The sequence below is a fragment of the Gossypium hirsutum genome, chromosome A04, assembly GCF_007990345.1.
Source record: "Gossypium hirsutum isolate 1008001.06 chromosome A04, Gossypium_hirsutum_v2.1, whole genome shotgun sequence".
NCBI lineage: Eukaryota > Viridiplantae > Streptophyta > Magnoliopsida > Malvales > Malvaceae > Gossypium > Gossypium hirsutum.
The window spans coordinates 2,391,465-2,407,970 of record NC_053427.1 but is presented as its reverse complement, the minus strand read 5'-3'; the positions used below and the strand labels follow the sequence as shown (position 1 = coordinate 2,407,970).

The window sequence follows — 16,506 nt, the reverse complement described above, 5'->3', positions numbered from 1 at the left end:
AAATGAAGTAATATTATTTTCATGTACAGTGTAATCTCCACAATCTAACCGTAATGTCCAGGCCGAGTTTGGGGTGTTGCAAATCACTTAATCCCCAAACTTTCTTGGGTTCAATCCTTGAAATACTCGAGTGTTCCATTATAACACTAAAAATATTACAACTCGACTTGTCACACTTGCAATACACCGCTAGATTATTGATTGTTTTGTGTTGATTATTAGCCCCGGTGTGCGCTGTCAAGTTGTTGGTGCCGTTGCCAAGGAGTTTGTGTGTGATTGAGTGACTTGCTTGATTAATGCATGTTTACTAGGGAGATAATTAGCAAAACTTAATTCTATAGATATGACACTAGTTTTTCTTGCAATTGCTCATTTATTTCCTTTATTAAGTGTTCTTGAAATTGGAAACTTGTAGAATAATCTTGACATCACCCTTTCACAACGGAGAGCTATTTTTGCACTGATCTTTCTTCTCATTTATTCTGGCTTCACGGTGTTATTGAATCTCATATCTACTCTCTGCCGATATTGAAATACAAAACCATCGTCACCTTCTACAATTGCTTCATCAAAAAGAATGTACACCAAAATCATTAAGTTATTCATCTTCAAAACGATTTTTGTTTTCTCTTCTACTAAACACAAATATTTCTCATTCTCTTTTTTTTTCTTTTTCGGTTGAACAGTTACAACAATGTTAAAAAAAAAAGTATATGTAAGGATTGGTGCTGCCAAAGAGCTTGGCGACAACAAAAAAAATTTAATAAAAAAAATAGCCTGGTGTCGCCAATGAGAACAATGACACAAAAAAATACACTGGCCAATGGCAATGGTGACACCAAAAGAAATTCTATTTTTTTTAAAACATTAATTTTTCTTATGGGCGTTGCTAAGGAGAACGACAGCACAAAAAAAGGCTTTTACAAAAGCTTTGACACATTTAAAAAAAACACTAGTACCGCCAATGACAACAACAACACCTATTAAAATATTTTTTCCGTTTCTTCTTTTTCTCTAAGAATACCAGTAGTTTTACGAGGTGGACGATTATACATATTGGTGTCGCCAATGGCACGACGACACTCAAAAATTATTTTTTTATTAAACTGGACAATTATTGGGTAATTATTAGGGGTGGTGCACCAATGACAACGTCAACATCTAGTTTTACTATAACAAACGGGTCATTTACGTAAATGATTTTGGAAGAGGATTATTTTCATAATTAATCAAAAGTTTTGGATATTATTGAAAAAAAGCCGCTTAGGTTCGTTTATGTTTTACTTTTGTTTTATACATATTGATATTCAATAATGCTATATTATTCGTATATTTGGAAATGGCTTGCACGTTTATGAATAATTACATTTCAAATATATTCGTTTTTTTTAGAATTAGGTAGTATTTTAGAACGTTAATCATTTTGAGTTACCATTTACATTATTGAAAAGAATGTACTGTTTAAATTTTAAATATTTCACGATAAACTTGACATCCATAGGTAGGGGTGAATAAAACTCGATTCAATTCAAAAAAATTAAATTATTTTTTGAATTTTGAGTTAATCGAATCGAGTTATTTGAATTATTTGAGTCAACTCGAATAGGTAATTCAAATTTCGAGTTTGAATTGAATTGAATTTTACAATTCAAATAACTCGAATAATTTGAATAATAGATTGATGTAAATACTCTTTTGGTTACTGTCAAGTTTGAAAATGAGCAAATTTATTTCTCTCTTAACGAAAATTACAAAAAAAAATTCAAAATTTATATTTTTTAAAAATTTCTAAAAAATATATAAAGAAAGTTAAAAAGTTAAAAATTGCCTAGAATAATAATTTTGGGACCTAAATAAGTTAATTAATAATTTAAGTTTATTATAATTTTGCTTTGAAAAAGTCTTCAAATTTATGTGCTATAACATCTAATTAACTATATTGTAACAAGATTTTAATTTGACATATTTAATCTTTTAATTTAACTTGAACAATTTCACTTGATTTGGCTCGACTTGAATTTTATTTCACTCGACTCGATTTGAAAAAAATTCAAATCGAGTTAGAATTATAAAATATGATTCATCAACTCAATTAACATATCATTTTTTTCATTCGATTTAATTGAACACTCACTCCTATCAATAGATATCAAAGTATTGTAATTATGACTAATAATTACTTTGATTCCAGCAAGCGTAAAAAACTCGTTGATATTAATAATTACAATGAACTTAACTCTCATGAGTATTGAAATATCCCAAAAAAATTTATTTCAAAAAACAACTTTTGAATAAATATATTTTAATAAATTATCTTCATATTTATAATATCAAAATAAAAAAATAAAAAAATAAATATAAATTGAAACTTGAAATTAAAAGCTTTAATAAAGAATAAGTAAAAGATTCTAGTCTTTAACTAAAAAATAATGTATATAACTAAAATCCATTGAATAAAATTAATTTATTGTTAAATTATGCATTAAAACACAGTACTTGCATGGCGTAAATAATTTACAATTAGATTGTCATAATTACTGAATTAATTTACAAAATATAATGTATTAAAAACGCGTAAATAAATACAATTAGATAGTCATAATTACTGAATCACAAAATATAATGTATTAAAATTTATTTTCTCTCTTTTCAGTGAGATTTATCTTTTGATTAAATAAAGAAAGATTGGTACGCAATACAGTAAATAACTTGGAGGCTGCAATTTGTCTCTATTCATTGACTTCAACTCCCTTTCCTGTTAACCCCAATTATACACAATCCATCTCCATTTCTTTCCCTCAATTTCCCTTTCCTTCTTCATCTCTCTCTTTGATTTCTTTGTCCCAATTCCACCATGTCTGTCTTTGGAGAGGCTGCTCTTTCTGCCTTTTTGGAGCTCTTGTCTGCCAAGTTGCTTGACTCTGTACTGAACTTTGTGGCCGATCACCGGCAAGTCCACCAGCAACTCAAGCTGTGGCAATCCATATTACCCGAGATCAAAGCAGTGTTGAACCATGCAGAGGAGAAACAGATCAAGGACGAGGCTGTGAAGAATTGGTTGGACGATCTCCAAGACTTAGCTTACGATGTGGATGACATCTTGGACGAGTTCGCTTACCAAGAGTTACGTCTCAAGCTCCAAAAAACTCAACCACAAGCCTGCACTAGTAAGGTACAGAAACTCATTCCAACCTGCTGTACTGGTGGTCATTTCTCTCCAATCTCTTTTATGTTCAATGCTAAGATGATTTCAAAGATAAAAGTAATCACTGATAGACTGAATAGTTTGAACACTCGAAGAAGTAGTTTGGGGTTGAGTGAGATCATGTCTCAAGGCGCAACTTCCAAGGGAAACAAACCCAGGCTGCAACCAACTTCCTTGATGGATGAGGCTGTGGAGTATGTTGGTAGAGCCAATGAGAAGCAAGAAATGCTTGAGTTGCTCAAAAGTAACAATTCCGATGGAGTTTGTGTCCTTTCCATCGTTGGCATGGGAGGGATGGGGAAAACAACTCTTGCTCAGCTTGTTTACAATGATCCCAGCATTAAGGAGTCTTTCGATCACAAGTCCTGGGTATGCGTTTCTGATGACTTTGATGCTGTTAACATATCAAAGACGATTTTAAGATCCCTCGATGCCGAATCACGTGATGAGAACGACTTGAACTTGCTTCAAGTCAAGTTGAAGGAGAAGTTATCCGGAAAAAGGTTTTTGCTTGTTTTAGATGACATTTGGAACGAGAGTTACAGTGATTGGACCATCTTACGGACTCCATTTGGAGCAGGAACCAAGATTATTGTAACAACTCGACTCGAAAAGGTTTCATCTAATGTCGATTCGGTGAAAGCGTTTTACTTGGATAAACTCTCGCATCATGATTGTTTATCCATATTCGCTCAGCATGCATTGAAAGCAAGAAACTTTGATGGGCATCTCCAATTTAAAGAAATTGGAGAGAACATAGTGAGAAGGTGCAACGGCTTACCTTTGGCAGCAAAAGCCATTGGAAGCTTATTACGCACAGTTCAGGATCATAGTGAATGGGAAAAAATAAATGAGAGCGAGATATGGGACCTACCAGAAGATCCATGTGGCTTAATTCCAGCTTTGCGATTAAGCTACCATTATCTTCCTCCTCATTTGAAACGATGCTTTGCATACTGCTCCATATTTCCTAAAGATTACGAATTCGAAGAAGAAGAGATAATCTTGTTATGGAGAGCAGAAGGTTTCTTGCAATCAAAAGCTAAAATTCAAGGCAAAGGTCTTGGAAACCAATATTTTCAAGATCTAGTGTCAAGGTCATTTTTTCAAAGATCTGGTAAAGATAAATCCCGTTTCGTGATGCATGATCTTATGAATGATTTAGCTCAATCAATTGCAGGAGAAATATGTTGCAGATTGGAGGATGATAAGCAATCAAAGTTTTCGCTTCGCACTCGTCATTCGGCTTATGTTAGCGATGATGGGTATCACAGTGTAAAGAAGTTTGAAGCATTTTATCAAATGACTTCTTTACATACTTTTTTACCCTTATTGCATGGAAAATGCCGTTTCTATTTAACTAATGTTGTCGTGGAAGATCTGTTTCCAAGACTGAGCTGCTTAAGGGTTCTTTCTTTGCGTGGGTGTGAGATCTTTGATTTGCCTGACTTTTTTGAAAATTTAAAACATCTACGCTACTTAAATTTTTCTAGCACCCAAATCAATTGTTTACCTGATTCTTTGTGTACTCTTTATCATTTGGAGACTTTAATACTAAGAAATTGTTCAAAGCTCAAAAATTTACCCTCGAAGATCGAAAACCTTGTCAACTTGCATTTTCTTGATATTAGTGGTGCCGATTCAATAGAAAGGATGCCCTCCGGATTTGATCAGCTGACCAAGCTTCAAACGTTATCTAATTTTGTTATAGGGGAAGGTGATGGACATCTTATTAGAGAGCTGAAAAATTTGTCAAACCTTAGAGGTAATTTTTGTCTTTCTGGATTGGAGAATGTTAATGGTCAAGATGTGAGGGAAGCTAAGTTAAATGGGAAGCTAGGGATTGATGGGTTAGAACTACAATGGGGTGCAGACTTGGAGAATAGTACAAGGAAAAAAGAAGTTGAAGAGCGGGTGTTGGACTTTCTTCGTCCTCAGAAAAAGCTTGAGCAACTCATCATTGAGAATTACGGGGGTGTAAAATTCTCGTCTTGGATAGCAGATTCTTCCTTCAAGAATTTGTCGTCTTTGAAGCTTCGCAATTGTAAAAACTGCAAATCACTACCATCAGTTGGAAGGCTGCCATTGTTAAAAGATCTTTCAATTATTGGTTTCGATCAAGTACAGAAGATTGGTGTTGAGTTCTTTGGAGAAAATCAATTGAATCCATTTGCATCATTAGAGATCCTGTCTTTTGAGAGTCTTCCAAACTGGAAGGAGTGGGACACTTGTGAAGGAGACGAGAAGGTTTTGAAACTCCCCAGCCTTCGTGAGCTTTCAATAAAAACCTGTCCTCAATTGTTGGGAAGGTTGCCTACCCATCTTCCTTCCTTGCAAAAACTTGAAATTCATAGCTGTATGAGTTTGGTAGTTTCAATATCAAGTTTCCCGTCACTGTGTGAATTGAGTATACGAGGGTGTGCAGAACTGGTGGATGATTGCTCTTCTCCTGCAAAGGAGCTTTCCTTTTTGCAAACTCTGTCTCTTTCTAACATTTCAAAGTTTAATATTCCAGCAGATAGGACAATGTTGAGGTTTGGAAAGTCAGAACATTTTGAAATTGGTGGTTGGGAGGAGTTGGCATCTCTATCACAGCATGGGTTTAGTTTAGTTGGACATCGTTTCATTACCGTTGGGTGTTGTCCTCAACTGCAGTCTTTGGAAGCCGAGGAAGCCGAATTGCAACCTGACAAGATTTCACGTGTTGAATCTCTGATGATAGTTTCTTGCGATAGGCTCAATAGACTGCCACAAGTCTTACATGAGCTCACATTCCTTACGGTGATGGAAATTCAGGGTTTTCGAGGCTTGGTTTCTTTTACAGAGAATAATTTACCTCCTAATTTAAAAAAGCTGAAGATTGCAGGCTGTGAGAATTTGAAGCATTTGGTTGATGAAAAAGAAGATAATAAGAGTATGAGTAGTACCCTCTTTCTTCTTAAGGACTTGGAAATACAAAATTGTGCATCTCTAATGTCTTTGTTATCGAAGGGGAACAAAAATATTTGCAGTCAGCTTCAACTTCTCCGAATTATCAACTGCTCAAAGCTGAGTTGCCTATTTTCAAACACCAAGTTTCCCATAACGCTTAAACTTTTGATAATTGGGGGATGTCCTGTGTTGGAATAAATTGTCCAAGAGTTTGAGGAAACCGCTTGTCTTGAATCTATTCAAATTTTCAGTTCTGGAATTAAATCTCTACCACGAGGACTAGACAAGCTCATCCATCTCCAGGAGATTATGTTGTATTCGTGTTCAAATTTGGTTTCATTTGAAGAAATTGGGTTGCCCACCACCAGCTTCAGAACTTTCGTAGTTGATGGTTGTGGAAATTTTGGAGCCCTTCCTAAGTGCATGGCCAGCATCACCTCCCTTCGACGATTAAGTGTGCTCAACTGTTCGGCTGACATATCATTTCCATCGGAGGGATTCCCTGCCAATCTAACATCACTTGCAATCTCAAACGCACCCAAAATTTATAGGTCACTTGCGGAATGGGGATTAAATAGACTCACCTCTCTTCAAGAATTGGCCATCGGAGGTGGAGGATGCTCAAACGTGGTGTCGTTCCCAGAAGAAGGGATTGGAATGATGCTGCCTCCTTCTCTCACCTGTATCACCCTTTTTGGATTTGAGAACCTAGAATTCATGTTCTCAGAGGGCTTTCAAGAGCTCGCCTCTCTTAAAGAATTGGTGATCGTTAATTGTCCCAAGCTAAAATCTCTTCCGGAAAAAGACATGCTTTGCTCGCTTGGATATTTATATATTTCTAGTTGTCCGTTGCTGAAAGAAGAGTGCTCAAGCGATAAAGGACGAGAGTGGTCTAAGATTTCCCACATACCCCTTGTTCAAATTGATTTTAAAAGTGTCATCCCGAGGGAATCAGATTGAAAGATGAGCCGTAAAATCTGTGATCGGTTTCTTCAAAGTTATGGGTAAGGTACAAAAAACCATTTCAAACATTTCTAACTTTCCTTAGGAACAAGATAATAATAGGAATTAGTATAAATTTATTTATTGATATTTGCAGGCATTGAAAGCTAAGGTGGGGTGGAACTGGGCTTCCAACAAGATCCTTTGAAGGAAAAGTAAAAAGATGTCACTTCTCTTGTTAAAATTTTCAAAGACAAAGTATAAATGTCGATTGAGTGTCACTTTGCAAAATTACAACACTTTAATGGGTGGAATTTGTCATTTAGTATTTTGTAAAAGGCTAGTAAAAGGGTGGGTAGTGTTTTAGTATTTTCAGAGAGCTGAAGTCATGATGTTTACTTCTTTCTTGGCTTTGGGGTTTAATTTTGTAGTAACATTAGGTCATCGGTTTTTCTATAATGTGAGTTTTGTGTATTGTAATCTAGAGTTTTTTCCATAGTGAGTTATTATTATGTTGTTTATTTTATTTTTTTATATAGTCTGACACACGGTCATATTGCGTTGACAGTCTCTAATTTCGACTTACACACTTTATTCGATTTTGACGAGAACGTAACCACAAGATCCCCGAGACCTAAATACCACAAATAAAATGATTATAACAATAATAAGGCATAAGATAACTAAGAATCGAACTCTTTCAATACACCATAACTCATTCACACTCTTACTGAAATTAAACCGAAACCACACGAAATTACAATGTTGAAGGAGTGCCCAACGTCTCACGACTTTCACCTAAACGCAATGAACTAATTAATTAACGATTACAGAATTTAACAACATCACTAGCATCCCAATATTTCCAAATTAAACAATCAAAGAACTAACTAAAACGTTCCCTAAGAGGAGCGAAATTAACGCAACCAAGGAAGGGACAAATTGGCAACCCAACGTTTAAAGAAAACTCCCAAAGCAAAAATTGAAAGAACAGTCGAATAGATGAAACAAGAAAATCAAAATTTGGAATTTGAAATTGCTGCGTGGCTTAGGGAAATAACAGAAGGGGAAACGTGGCTTTTGGGTTTTTTAATAAAAATAAATAAAACAAAAGCAAAACATAAAATGGAATTAAACATAAATTAAATACTTTATTTATTTATTTCAAAAATAAGCTCAAAATATTATGAAATTCGTAAAAACAAAATTTAATAAATCAGGGCGTTACACATGATTTCTTTTGAGTTTAAGAGTTTGTCAAAATAAAGTAATATTGTTTTCATGTACAGTGCAACTTCTACAATCTAACCGTAACGTCCAAGCCAAGTTTGGGGTGTTACAAATCACTTAGTTCCCGAATTTTCTTAGGTTCAATCCTTAAAATACTCGAGTGTTCCATTATAACACTAAAAATATTAAAACTCGACTTGTCACATTTGCAGTACACAGCTAGATTATTGATTATTTTTGTGTTGATTCTTAGGCCCGATGTGTGTTGTCAAATTGGTGGCGCCGTTGTGAGGGAGTTTGTGTGTGATTGAGTGATTTGCTTGATTAATAAAGTAATCCCCCTATTTTTTTATCGAGAAAAATAAATTAAACATTTATTTATGGTTAAAATCTACTTTTACTCCTTGTACTTTGACAAAATTTTATATTTAGTCCATGTACTTTACAAATTTAAAAAATTAGCTCCTCTTACAATTTTTTATTTAAAAATAACAGCCCAATCATTAAAATCGTATTTATTTCTCGTCAATTCAAATTGACATCATGACTAGGTTTCCCTCATGTATTGTAGCATATGTTTGACGGAAAATAAACACGTCAAGTTGAGAAATTTTAATGTAAACTACCATTAGTGATAATGATTGAACTAAAAAAATTTAAATTAAAAATGTAGGAGAATTGATTTTTTAACTTTTTACGTATATAGACTAAATCTCGAATTTTATAAAAATATAGGGACTAACAACATATTTTAACCTTTATTTATGTTTAAGTTAATTATTGTTACTTTTCTTTTTACCTCAAATAAATTATTTATCTCAAAATTTATTTAAGTTTTTTTAAAAAATATGTTAAAAGAAAAATGAGATGATAACTGCTATATAAATTTATCATTTTATTTTTATATATGTATAATTATTAAAAGAGTAAAAATATAAAAATGCATTATAGAAAAACACTTATGTTTTATGTTTAATTTTTTTTTGTTCAACTAAAATTATGTTTAAATATTTGTTTGTCTTTAAAAAGATTAGAAATAATTAATAAAAATCAGATTGAAGTGAGGCGAGACGAGACTCAATTTTTAAAATGGTGATTGAAAGTTAAAATTAAGCCAATTAAATTTTAGGCTTTTTAGATTCCTAATCTAAAGACAAATTAACAATATAGAAATCAACAATCCACTGTCCCTAATTGGACTATTAATTTCGTAGTTTTATAATTTTACAATTTGGTCTTTATTAGTGTTAGGTAGCCGATTAGTGTAATTAACCCTACTCATGAATTGTCGTAATATAGAATTTAACGAGTAGTTAGCTAGATTTCTTTGTTGCATTTTTGTTGGTTAGGAATCATGTAGCACCCAGAATTTTCTTTAATTTGGAAAGTTAAATTTTGACAAGTAATTTACTATAGTTTAATGGTTTTGTGTTCTGTACGTGTGGGGAGGTTTTAAGTTCAAATCCTACTTTTAGGATTCTTAGCCATTTGGAGTTAAATGTTATTTTAATGTAATAAATAATAGAATAAATTTGTTAGTTTAGTGGTAAGGTGTTAACTTACAATTAGGTTTTGGGTTCAAATCCTGTGTTGCTGATTTTTATTTTTCCAAAATTTGTCAAAAATCCCAAAATTTTCTCTCTTGCAACAGTCCAGCCCACCCCCTTTCTTGCACGTTTTCTTCTTTTCTCTTTTACTGTCGAAATTGTTTTTCTTTTCTCCCTTCTTCTTGATTTCTTTTCATTCCTTTTGATTATTCTTGAATACTGCCATTTATTCTGTTGCTTAGATCGTATTCCGTTCTCAGTGTAAGTTTCGCTTGAATACTCTTTCGGTTTTTCATTATTATTCGAGTTCTAGGTTAGTTTTTAAGCAAGGTGAGATTGTGTTGGTATATTTTCCATTTGATTAGTATTTTTTGTAGCTTTTGATTAGGTGAAAGGTGCGAAAATCAGAACCTTCTAGCGGGGTAGATACTGGTTTCGACGTTGTTTCGGAGAAGTAAGTGTTTTAATTTCCTATTAAGGACTGAAAGTTTGATTTATAGACGTTATTTTTAAATGGGTTTCGATGGTTAAATAGTGAGGTTTGATGAATGATTGATGGATTTAGAGTGCAATAGTTGTGTGGTTTATCAAATCGGTAATCAGGTGTGTGAAATTAATCTAAAATCTCATTCGAAATTCGACAAAATCACGAAACAAGAGTTGTTTTTGAAATTGCCTAGCGCCACATGGCTGTGTGACAACCCAAGTATTTTTGATGGGGTGAAATATTATACATACTGGTGCTGCCAATGGCAATGATGGCACTCAAAAATTAATTTTTTTTTACTAAAACGGACAATGATTGGATAATTATTAGGGGTGGTGCCACTAATGGCAATGACAATACTCAATTCGATTCGAAAAGAAATTCCAATTTTGAGTTAATCGAAATGAGTTATTCGAATTATTTGAGTCAACTTGAATAAGTAATTCTATTTTTGAGTTCGAATCGAGTTGAATTTTACAATTCGAATAACACGAATAATTTGGATAATAGATTGGTGTAAATACCCTTTTAGTCCATGTCAAGTTTGAAAATTAGCAAATTGGTCTTTCTCAACAAAAATTACAAAATAATTCAAAATAATTTTTAAAACTTGAAATATTTATAAAAATTCCAAAATTTATATATTTTTTTAAAAATTATAAATTTTCAAAAAAATTATAAAAAATATAAAAAAGTTAAAATAATTAAAATAATAATTTTGGGACCAAAATAAGTTAATTAATGATTCAAGTTTATCATACTAAAGTATTATTATTATTATTATTTTACTTTAAAAAAGTTTTCAAATATATATTGTTACAGATTTATGTACTATAACATGTAATTAATTATATTGTAACAAAATTTTAATTTTGACATGTTTAATTTTTTAATTTAACTTTAACAATTTTACTCGATTCGGCTCAACTTGAGTTTCATTTCACTCAACTTGATTTGAAAAAAATTCAAATAGAGTTAGAATGATAAAATAGGATTCGTAAACTCAATTAGCGTGAAATTTTATCAATCATTTCCATCGAACGCTCACTCATGTCCATAAATGTCAGAGTACTATAATCATTGACTAATAATTACTTTGATCCCAATGGGTGTGAAAAATTCGTTGATATTAACAATCACATTGAACTTGACTCTCATGAGTATTAAAATATCCTTCAAAAAACGTATTTCAAAAAACAACTCTTGAAGATTGCATATTTTAATAAATATTAAATATAATTTTAATATTAAAATAAAAAATTTAAATTTAAATTTAAATTTGAAATTAAAAATATTAATAAAACTATAATAAAAAATAAGTACTAAATTCTACTCTTTTAACTAAAAAATAATGTATATAACTAAAATCCATTGAATAAATTAATTTATTTGCTCTCTTTTGAATGAGATTATCTTTTGATTAAAGTATATTTAGTCATAAAGCGAAAGATTGATACAGAATAAAATAAAGAAATTGGAGGCTCTAATCATTCCAAAAACTGTGACCTGTTTTCCACTTTTATTTGTCACACTGTTCATTGTCTTCAACTCCCTTGCCTGTTAACCCCAATTATACACAATCCATCTCCATTTCTTTCCCTCAATTTCCCTTTCCTTATTCATCTCTCTCTTTGATTTCTTTGTCCCAATTCCACCATGTCTGTCTTTGGAGAGGATGCTCTTTCTGCCTTTTTGGAGCTGTTGTCTGCCAAGTTGCTTGACTCTGTACTCAACTTTGTGGCCGATCATCGGCAAGTCCACCAGCAACTCCAGCTGTGGCAATCCATATTACCCGAGATCAAAGTAGTGTTGAACCATGCAGAGGAGAAGCAGATAAAGGACGAGGGTGTGAAGAATTGGTTGGACGATCTCCAAGACTTTGCTTACGATGTGGATGACATCTTGGACAACTTCGCTTACCAAGAGTTACGTCTCAAGCACCAAAAAACTCGAGCACAAGCCAGCACTAGTAAGGTACAGGAACTCATTCCAACCTGCTGTACTGGTGGTTATTTCTCTCCAATCTCTTTTATGTTCAATGCTAAGATGATTTCAAAGATAACAGCAATCACTGATAGACTGAATAGTTTGAACACTCGAAGAAGTAGTTTGGGGTTGAGTGAGATCATGTCTCAAGGCGCAACTTCCAAGGGAAAGAAACCCAGGTTGCAACCAACTTCCTTGATGGATGGAGCTGTGGAGTATGTTGGTAGAGCCAATGAGAAGAAGGAAATGCTTGAGTTGCTCTAAACTAACCATTCCGATGGAGTTTGTGTCCTTTCCATTCTTGGCATGGGAGGGATGGGGAAAACAACTCTTGCTCAGCTTGTTTACAATGATCCCAGCATTAAGGAGTCTTTCGATCACAAGTCCTGGGTATGCGTTGCTGATGACTTTGATGCTGTTAACATAACACAGACGATTTTAAGATCCCTCGATGCTGACTCATGTGATGAGAATGACTTGAACTTGCTTCAAGTCAAGTTGAAGGAGAAGTTATCCGGAAAAAGGTTCTTGCTTGTTTTGGATGACATTTGGAACGAGAGTTACAGTGATTGGACCATCTTACGGGCTCCATTTGCAGCAGGAACCAAGATTATTGTAACAACTCGACTCGAAAAGGTTTCATCTAATGTAGATCCGGTGAAAGCGTTTTACTTGGATAAACTTTCGCATCATGATTGTTTATCCATATTTGCTCAGCATGCATTGAAAGCAAGAAGCTTTGCTGGGCATCTCCAATTTAAAGAAATTGGAGAGAACATAGTGAGAAGGTTCAACGGCTTACCTTTGGCTGCAAAAGCCATTGGAAGCTTATTACGCACAGTTCAGGATCATAGTGAATGGGAAAATGTATATGAGAACGAGATATGGGACCTACCAGAAGATCCATGTGGCTTAATTCCAGCTTTGCGATTAAGCTACCATTATCTTCCCCCTCATTTGAAACGATGCTTTGCATACTGCTCCATATTTCCTAAAGATTATGAATTTGAAGAAGAAGAGATAATCTTGTTATGGAGAGCAGAAGGTTTCTTGCAATCAAAAGCTAAAATTCAAGGCAAAGGTCTTGGAAAACAATATTTTCAAGATCTAGTGGCAAGGTCATTTTTTCAAAGATCTAGTAAAGACAAATCCCGTTTCGTGATGCATGATCTTATGAATGATTTAGCTCAATTAGTTGCAGGAGAAATATGTTGCAGACTGGAGGGTGAAAAGCAACAAAAGTTTTCGCATCGTTCTCGTCACTCAGCTTATGTTAGCGATGATCGGTTTCACGGTGTAAAGAAGTTTGAAGCATTTTATCAAATGACTTCTCTACGTACTTTCTTACCCTTACCCTTACCCTTAATGGCTCCAAGATATCATGTATTCTATTTATCTAATGTTGTCTTGGATGATTTATTGCCAAGACTTAGCAACTTAAGGGTTCTTTCTTTGCGTCGGTTTAAGATCTATGATTTGCCCGACCTTTTTGAAAATTTAAAACATCTACGCGACTTAAACTTTTCGAGGACCATAATCAATTCTTTACCTGATTCTTTGTGTACTCTTTATCATTTGGAGACTTTAATATTAAGAAATTGTTCAAAGCTCAAAAGTTTACCCTCGAATATCGGAAACCTTGTCAACTTGCATTTTCTTGATATTAGAGGTGCGGGTTCAATAAAAAGGATGCCCTCCGGATTTGATCAGCTCACCAAACTTCAAATCTTATCTAATTTTGTTATAGGGGAAGGTGATGGACTTCTTATTAGAGAATTGAAAAATTTGTCAAGCCTTAGAGGTAATTTTTGTCTTTCCGGATTGGAGAATGTTAATGGTCAAGATGCCAGGGAAGCTAAGTTAAATGAGAAGCTAGGGATTGATGGGTTAGTACTGCAATGGGGTGCAGACTTGGCGAATAGTACAAGGAAAAAAGGAGTTGAAGAGCGAGTGTTGGACTTTCTTCGTCCTCCGAAAAAGCTTGAGCAACTCATTATAGAGAATTACGGGGGTGTAAAATTCTCGTCTTGGATAGCAGATTCTTCCTTCGAGAATTTTTCGTCTTTGAAGCTTCGCAATTGTAAAAACTGCAAATCACTACCATCAGTTGGAAGGTTGCCATTGTTAAAAGATCTTTCAATTATTGGTTTCGATCAAGTACAAAAGATTGGTGTTGAGTTCTTTGGAGAAAATACATTGAATCCATTTGCATCATTAGAGATTCTGTCTTTTGAGAGTCTTCCAAACTGGAAGGAGTGGGACGCTTGTGAAGGAAACGAGAAGGTTTTGAAACTCCCAAGTCTTCGTGAGCTTTCAATCAAAACCTGTCCTCAATTGTTGGGAAGGTTGCCTACCCATCTTCCTTCCTTGCAAAAACTTGAAATTCATGGCTGTACGAGTTTGGTAGTTTCAATATCAAGTTTCCCGTCACTGTGTGAATTAAGTATAGAAGGGTGTGCAGAACTGGTGGATGATTGCTCTTCTCCTGCAAAGGAGGTTTCCTCTTTGCAAACTTTATCTCTTTCTAACATTTCAAAGTTTAATATTCCAGCGGATAGGACAATGTTGAGGTTTGGAAACTCAGAACATTTTGAAATTCATGGTTGGGAGGAGTTGGCATCTCTGTCACAGCATGGGTTTAGTTTAGTTGGACATCGTTTCATTTTCGTTTGGCGTTGTCCTCGACTGCATTCTTTGGAAGCCGATGAAGCCGAATTGCAACCTAACAAGATTTCACGTGTTGAATCTCTGAACATAGCTTCTTGTGATAGGCTCAATAGATTGCCACAAGTCCTACATGAGCTCACATTCCTTACAGTGATGAAAATTGGTATTTTAGTATTTTCAGAGAGCTGAAGTGATGATGTTCGTAAACTTCTTTCTTGGCTTTGGGGTTTAATTTTGCCGTACCATTAGGTCACCGGTTTTTCTATGATGTAAGCTTTGTCTATTGTAATCTCGAGTTCACTTTTTTATTCTAGTAGTGGATGTACGTATATTATTATGATCTTTAATAAAAAAAATTTATTCAAATTTAATTTTAGTTGATATAGTCTTTAATAATAATAATAATAAAAAGAGTTGTTACTTATAATTTTTGGCTACGTGTGATCTATCACCTATAAAATCATATTTTATAAAAAATTTAAAATTTCTCTAAAAATGACAATTTTTTAAGTATGCATTGAAGTCCAAAGAAAAAATAGATTTGGGAGTCAATTACCCGTAAGAAATGTTATAGCACCCTTATAATTACTAAAATTGGTACCTTATTGATTAAGTGTTGTTTGAGAATCCTGAATTTTAAAATTATGAAATATAATATTTAATTATGATCCATTTAATTAAATATATATAATAAAAAATAATTTTATTTCTCCTATCCATAAAAATACCAAAAGTTATATTTTATTAATAAGCAAAACTCATGGATTTACTTGGTTTGGAAAAAGGATATCTCATCATTGATAAACTTATCCTCGATTTTGGAAAAATTAGGCAAAAACATAAAAAAGTCTAAATTTAATGAAATGTGTTGATTTTGGAGAGAGAAATTAAAAATACGTCTCGAGAAAAACGCATTCTACAAAACTCATTTTCTTTTGATAAATTAGATTTTTTTTACAATATATTTATTAAAGAGAAATCGAACTCGAACACTCAAGAATAAAACTACTAACATCTAACCATTTGAGTAAAAATGGTTAATATGTCAAAAGAATATATGTTTTGTACAAAATATTTTTCCCAAGATACGTTTTTTGTTTCTTTCTCCAAAATAGACTTATTCCCCCAAATTTAGGAAATATCGACTTAATTCCCTGAACTTTTTTTAGTTCGACATTTTTGTCCAATATTTTTCTCCTTCTATTTTTCTATTTCACTTTCTTGTTTTTTCCCCTTTTTCCTTTTTCCTTTTTTTTTATTATTCTTTCCTATTTCAATTTTATTTCTTGCTTTTCTTTTTATTCTCTTCCTCTCTTTCAACTTTAATTGCCACAAGCATGCACCACAGCCGCACTTCGGCATTTGTTCTCCAATCCAAATAATGGCATTGATCAACTCTTTTCCTCATTCTCTTTCATTTCCAAATAATGGCGTTGGAGTTCTCCTTCGTCGATCACCTTGCTCTTGTGTCGTCACTGCTTGTTCCAATGTTGTAACTGATCAGAGAAGCC

At 33.4% G+C, this 16,506-nt stretch overlaps 4 protein-coding genes across 5 annotated transcripts; all 4 read left to right on the top strand.

The window, feature by feature from the left end:
* Nucleotides 1–2,722: 2,722 nt before the first annotated feature.
* Nucleotides 2,723–7,599, top strand: LOC121227854 (putative disease resistance RPP13-like protein 1). Of its 2 annotated transcripts, none has more exons than XM_041110732.1 (2): nt 2,723–7,140; nt 7,236–7,599. In XM_041110732.1, exon 1 carries the CDS (start codon nt 2,855–2,857, stop codon nt 6,332–6,334), a length of 3,480 nt encoding a protein of 1,159 aa, XP_040966666.1. In that variant the 5' UTR covers nt 2,723–2,854; the 3' UTR covers nt 6,335–7,140; nt 7,236–7,599. The 2 variants fall into 2 exon arrangements, with proteins under 2 accessions (XP_040966666.1, XP_040966667.1); XM_041110733.1 differs by having other exon boundaries at nt 2,723–7,145.
* On the top strand, nt 6,446–7,096 carry LOC121227995 (disease resistance protein RGA2). Its single transcript, XM_041111021.1, has one exon. It carries the CDS (start codon nt 6,446–6,448, stop codon nt 7,094–7,096), a length of 651 nt encoding a protein of 216 aa, XP_040966955.1.
* Nucleotides 7,600–11,998: 4,399 nt separating the features above from the next.
* LOC121227994 (putative disease resistance protein RGA4) lies at nt 11,999–12,592 on the top strand. Its single transcript, XM_041111020.1, has one exon. The coding sequence runs from the start codon at nt 11,999–12,001 to the stop codon at nt 12,590–12,592; it is 594 nt and encodes a 197-aa protein (XP_040966954.1).
* A 31-nt stretch (nt 12,593–12,623) lies between these two features.
* On the top strand, nt 12,624–15,316 carry LOC121227853 (putative disease resistance RPP13-like protein 1). The gene has a single exon (XM_041110731.1). It carries the CDS (start codon nt 12,635–12,637, stop codon nt 15,182–15,184), a length of 2,550 nt encoding a protein of 849 aa, XP_040966665.1. The 5' UTR covers nt 12,624–12,634; the 3' UTR covers nt 15,185–15,316.
* The last annotated feature ends 1,190 nt before the right edge of the window (nt 15,317–16,506 follow it).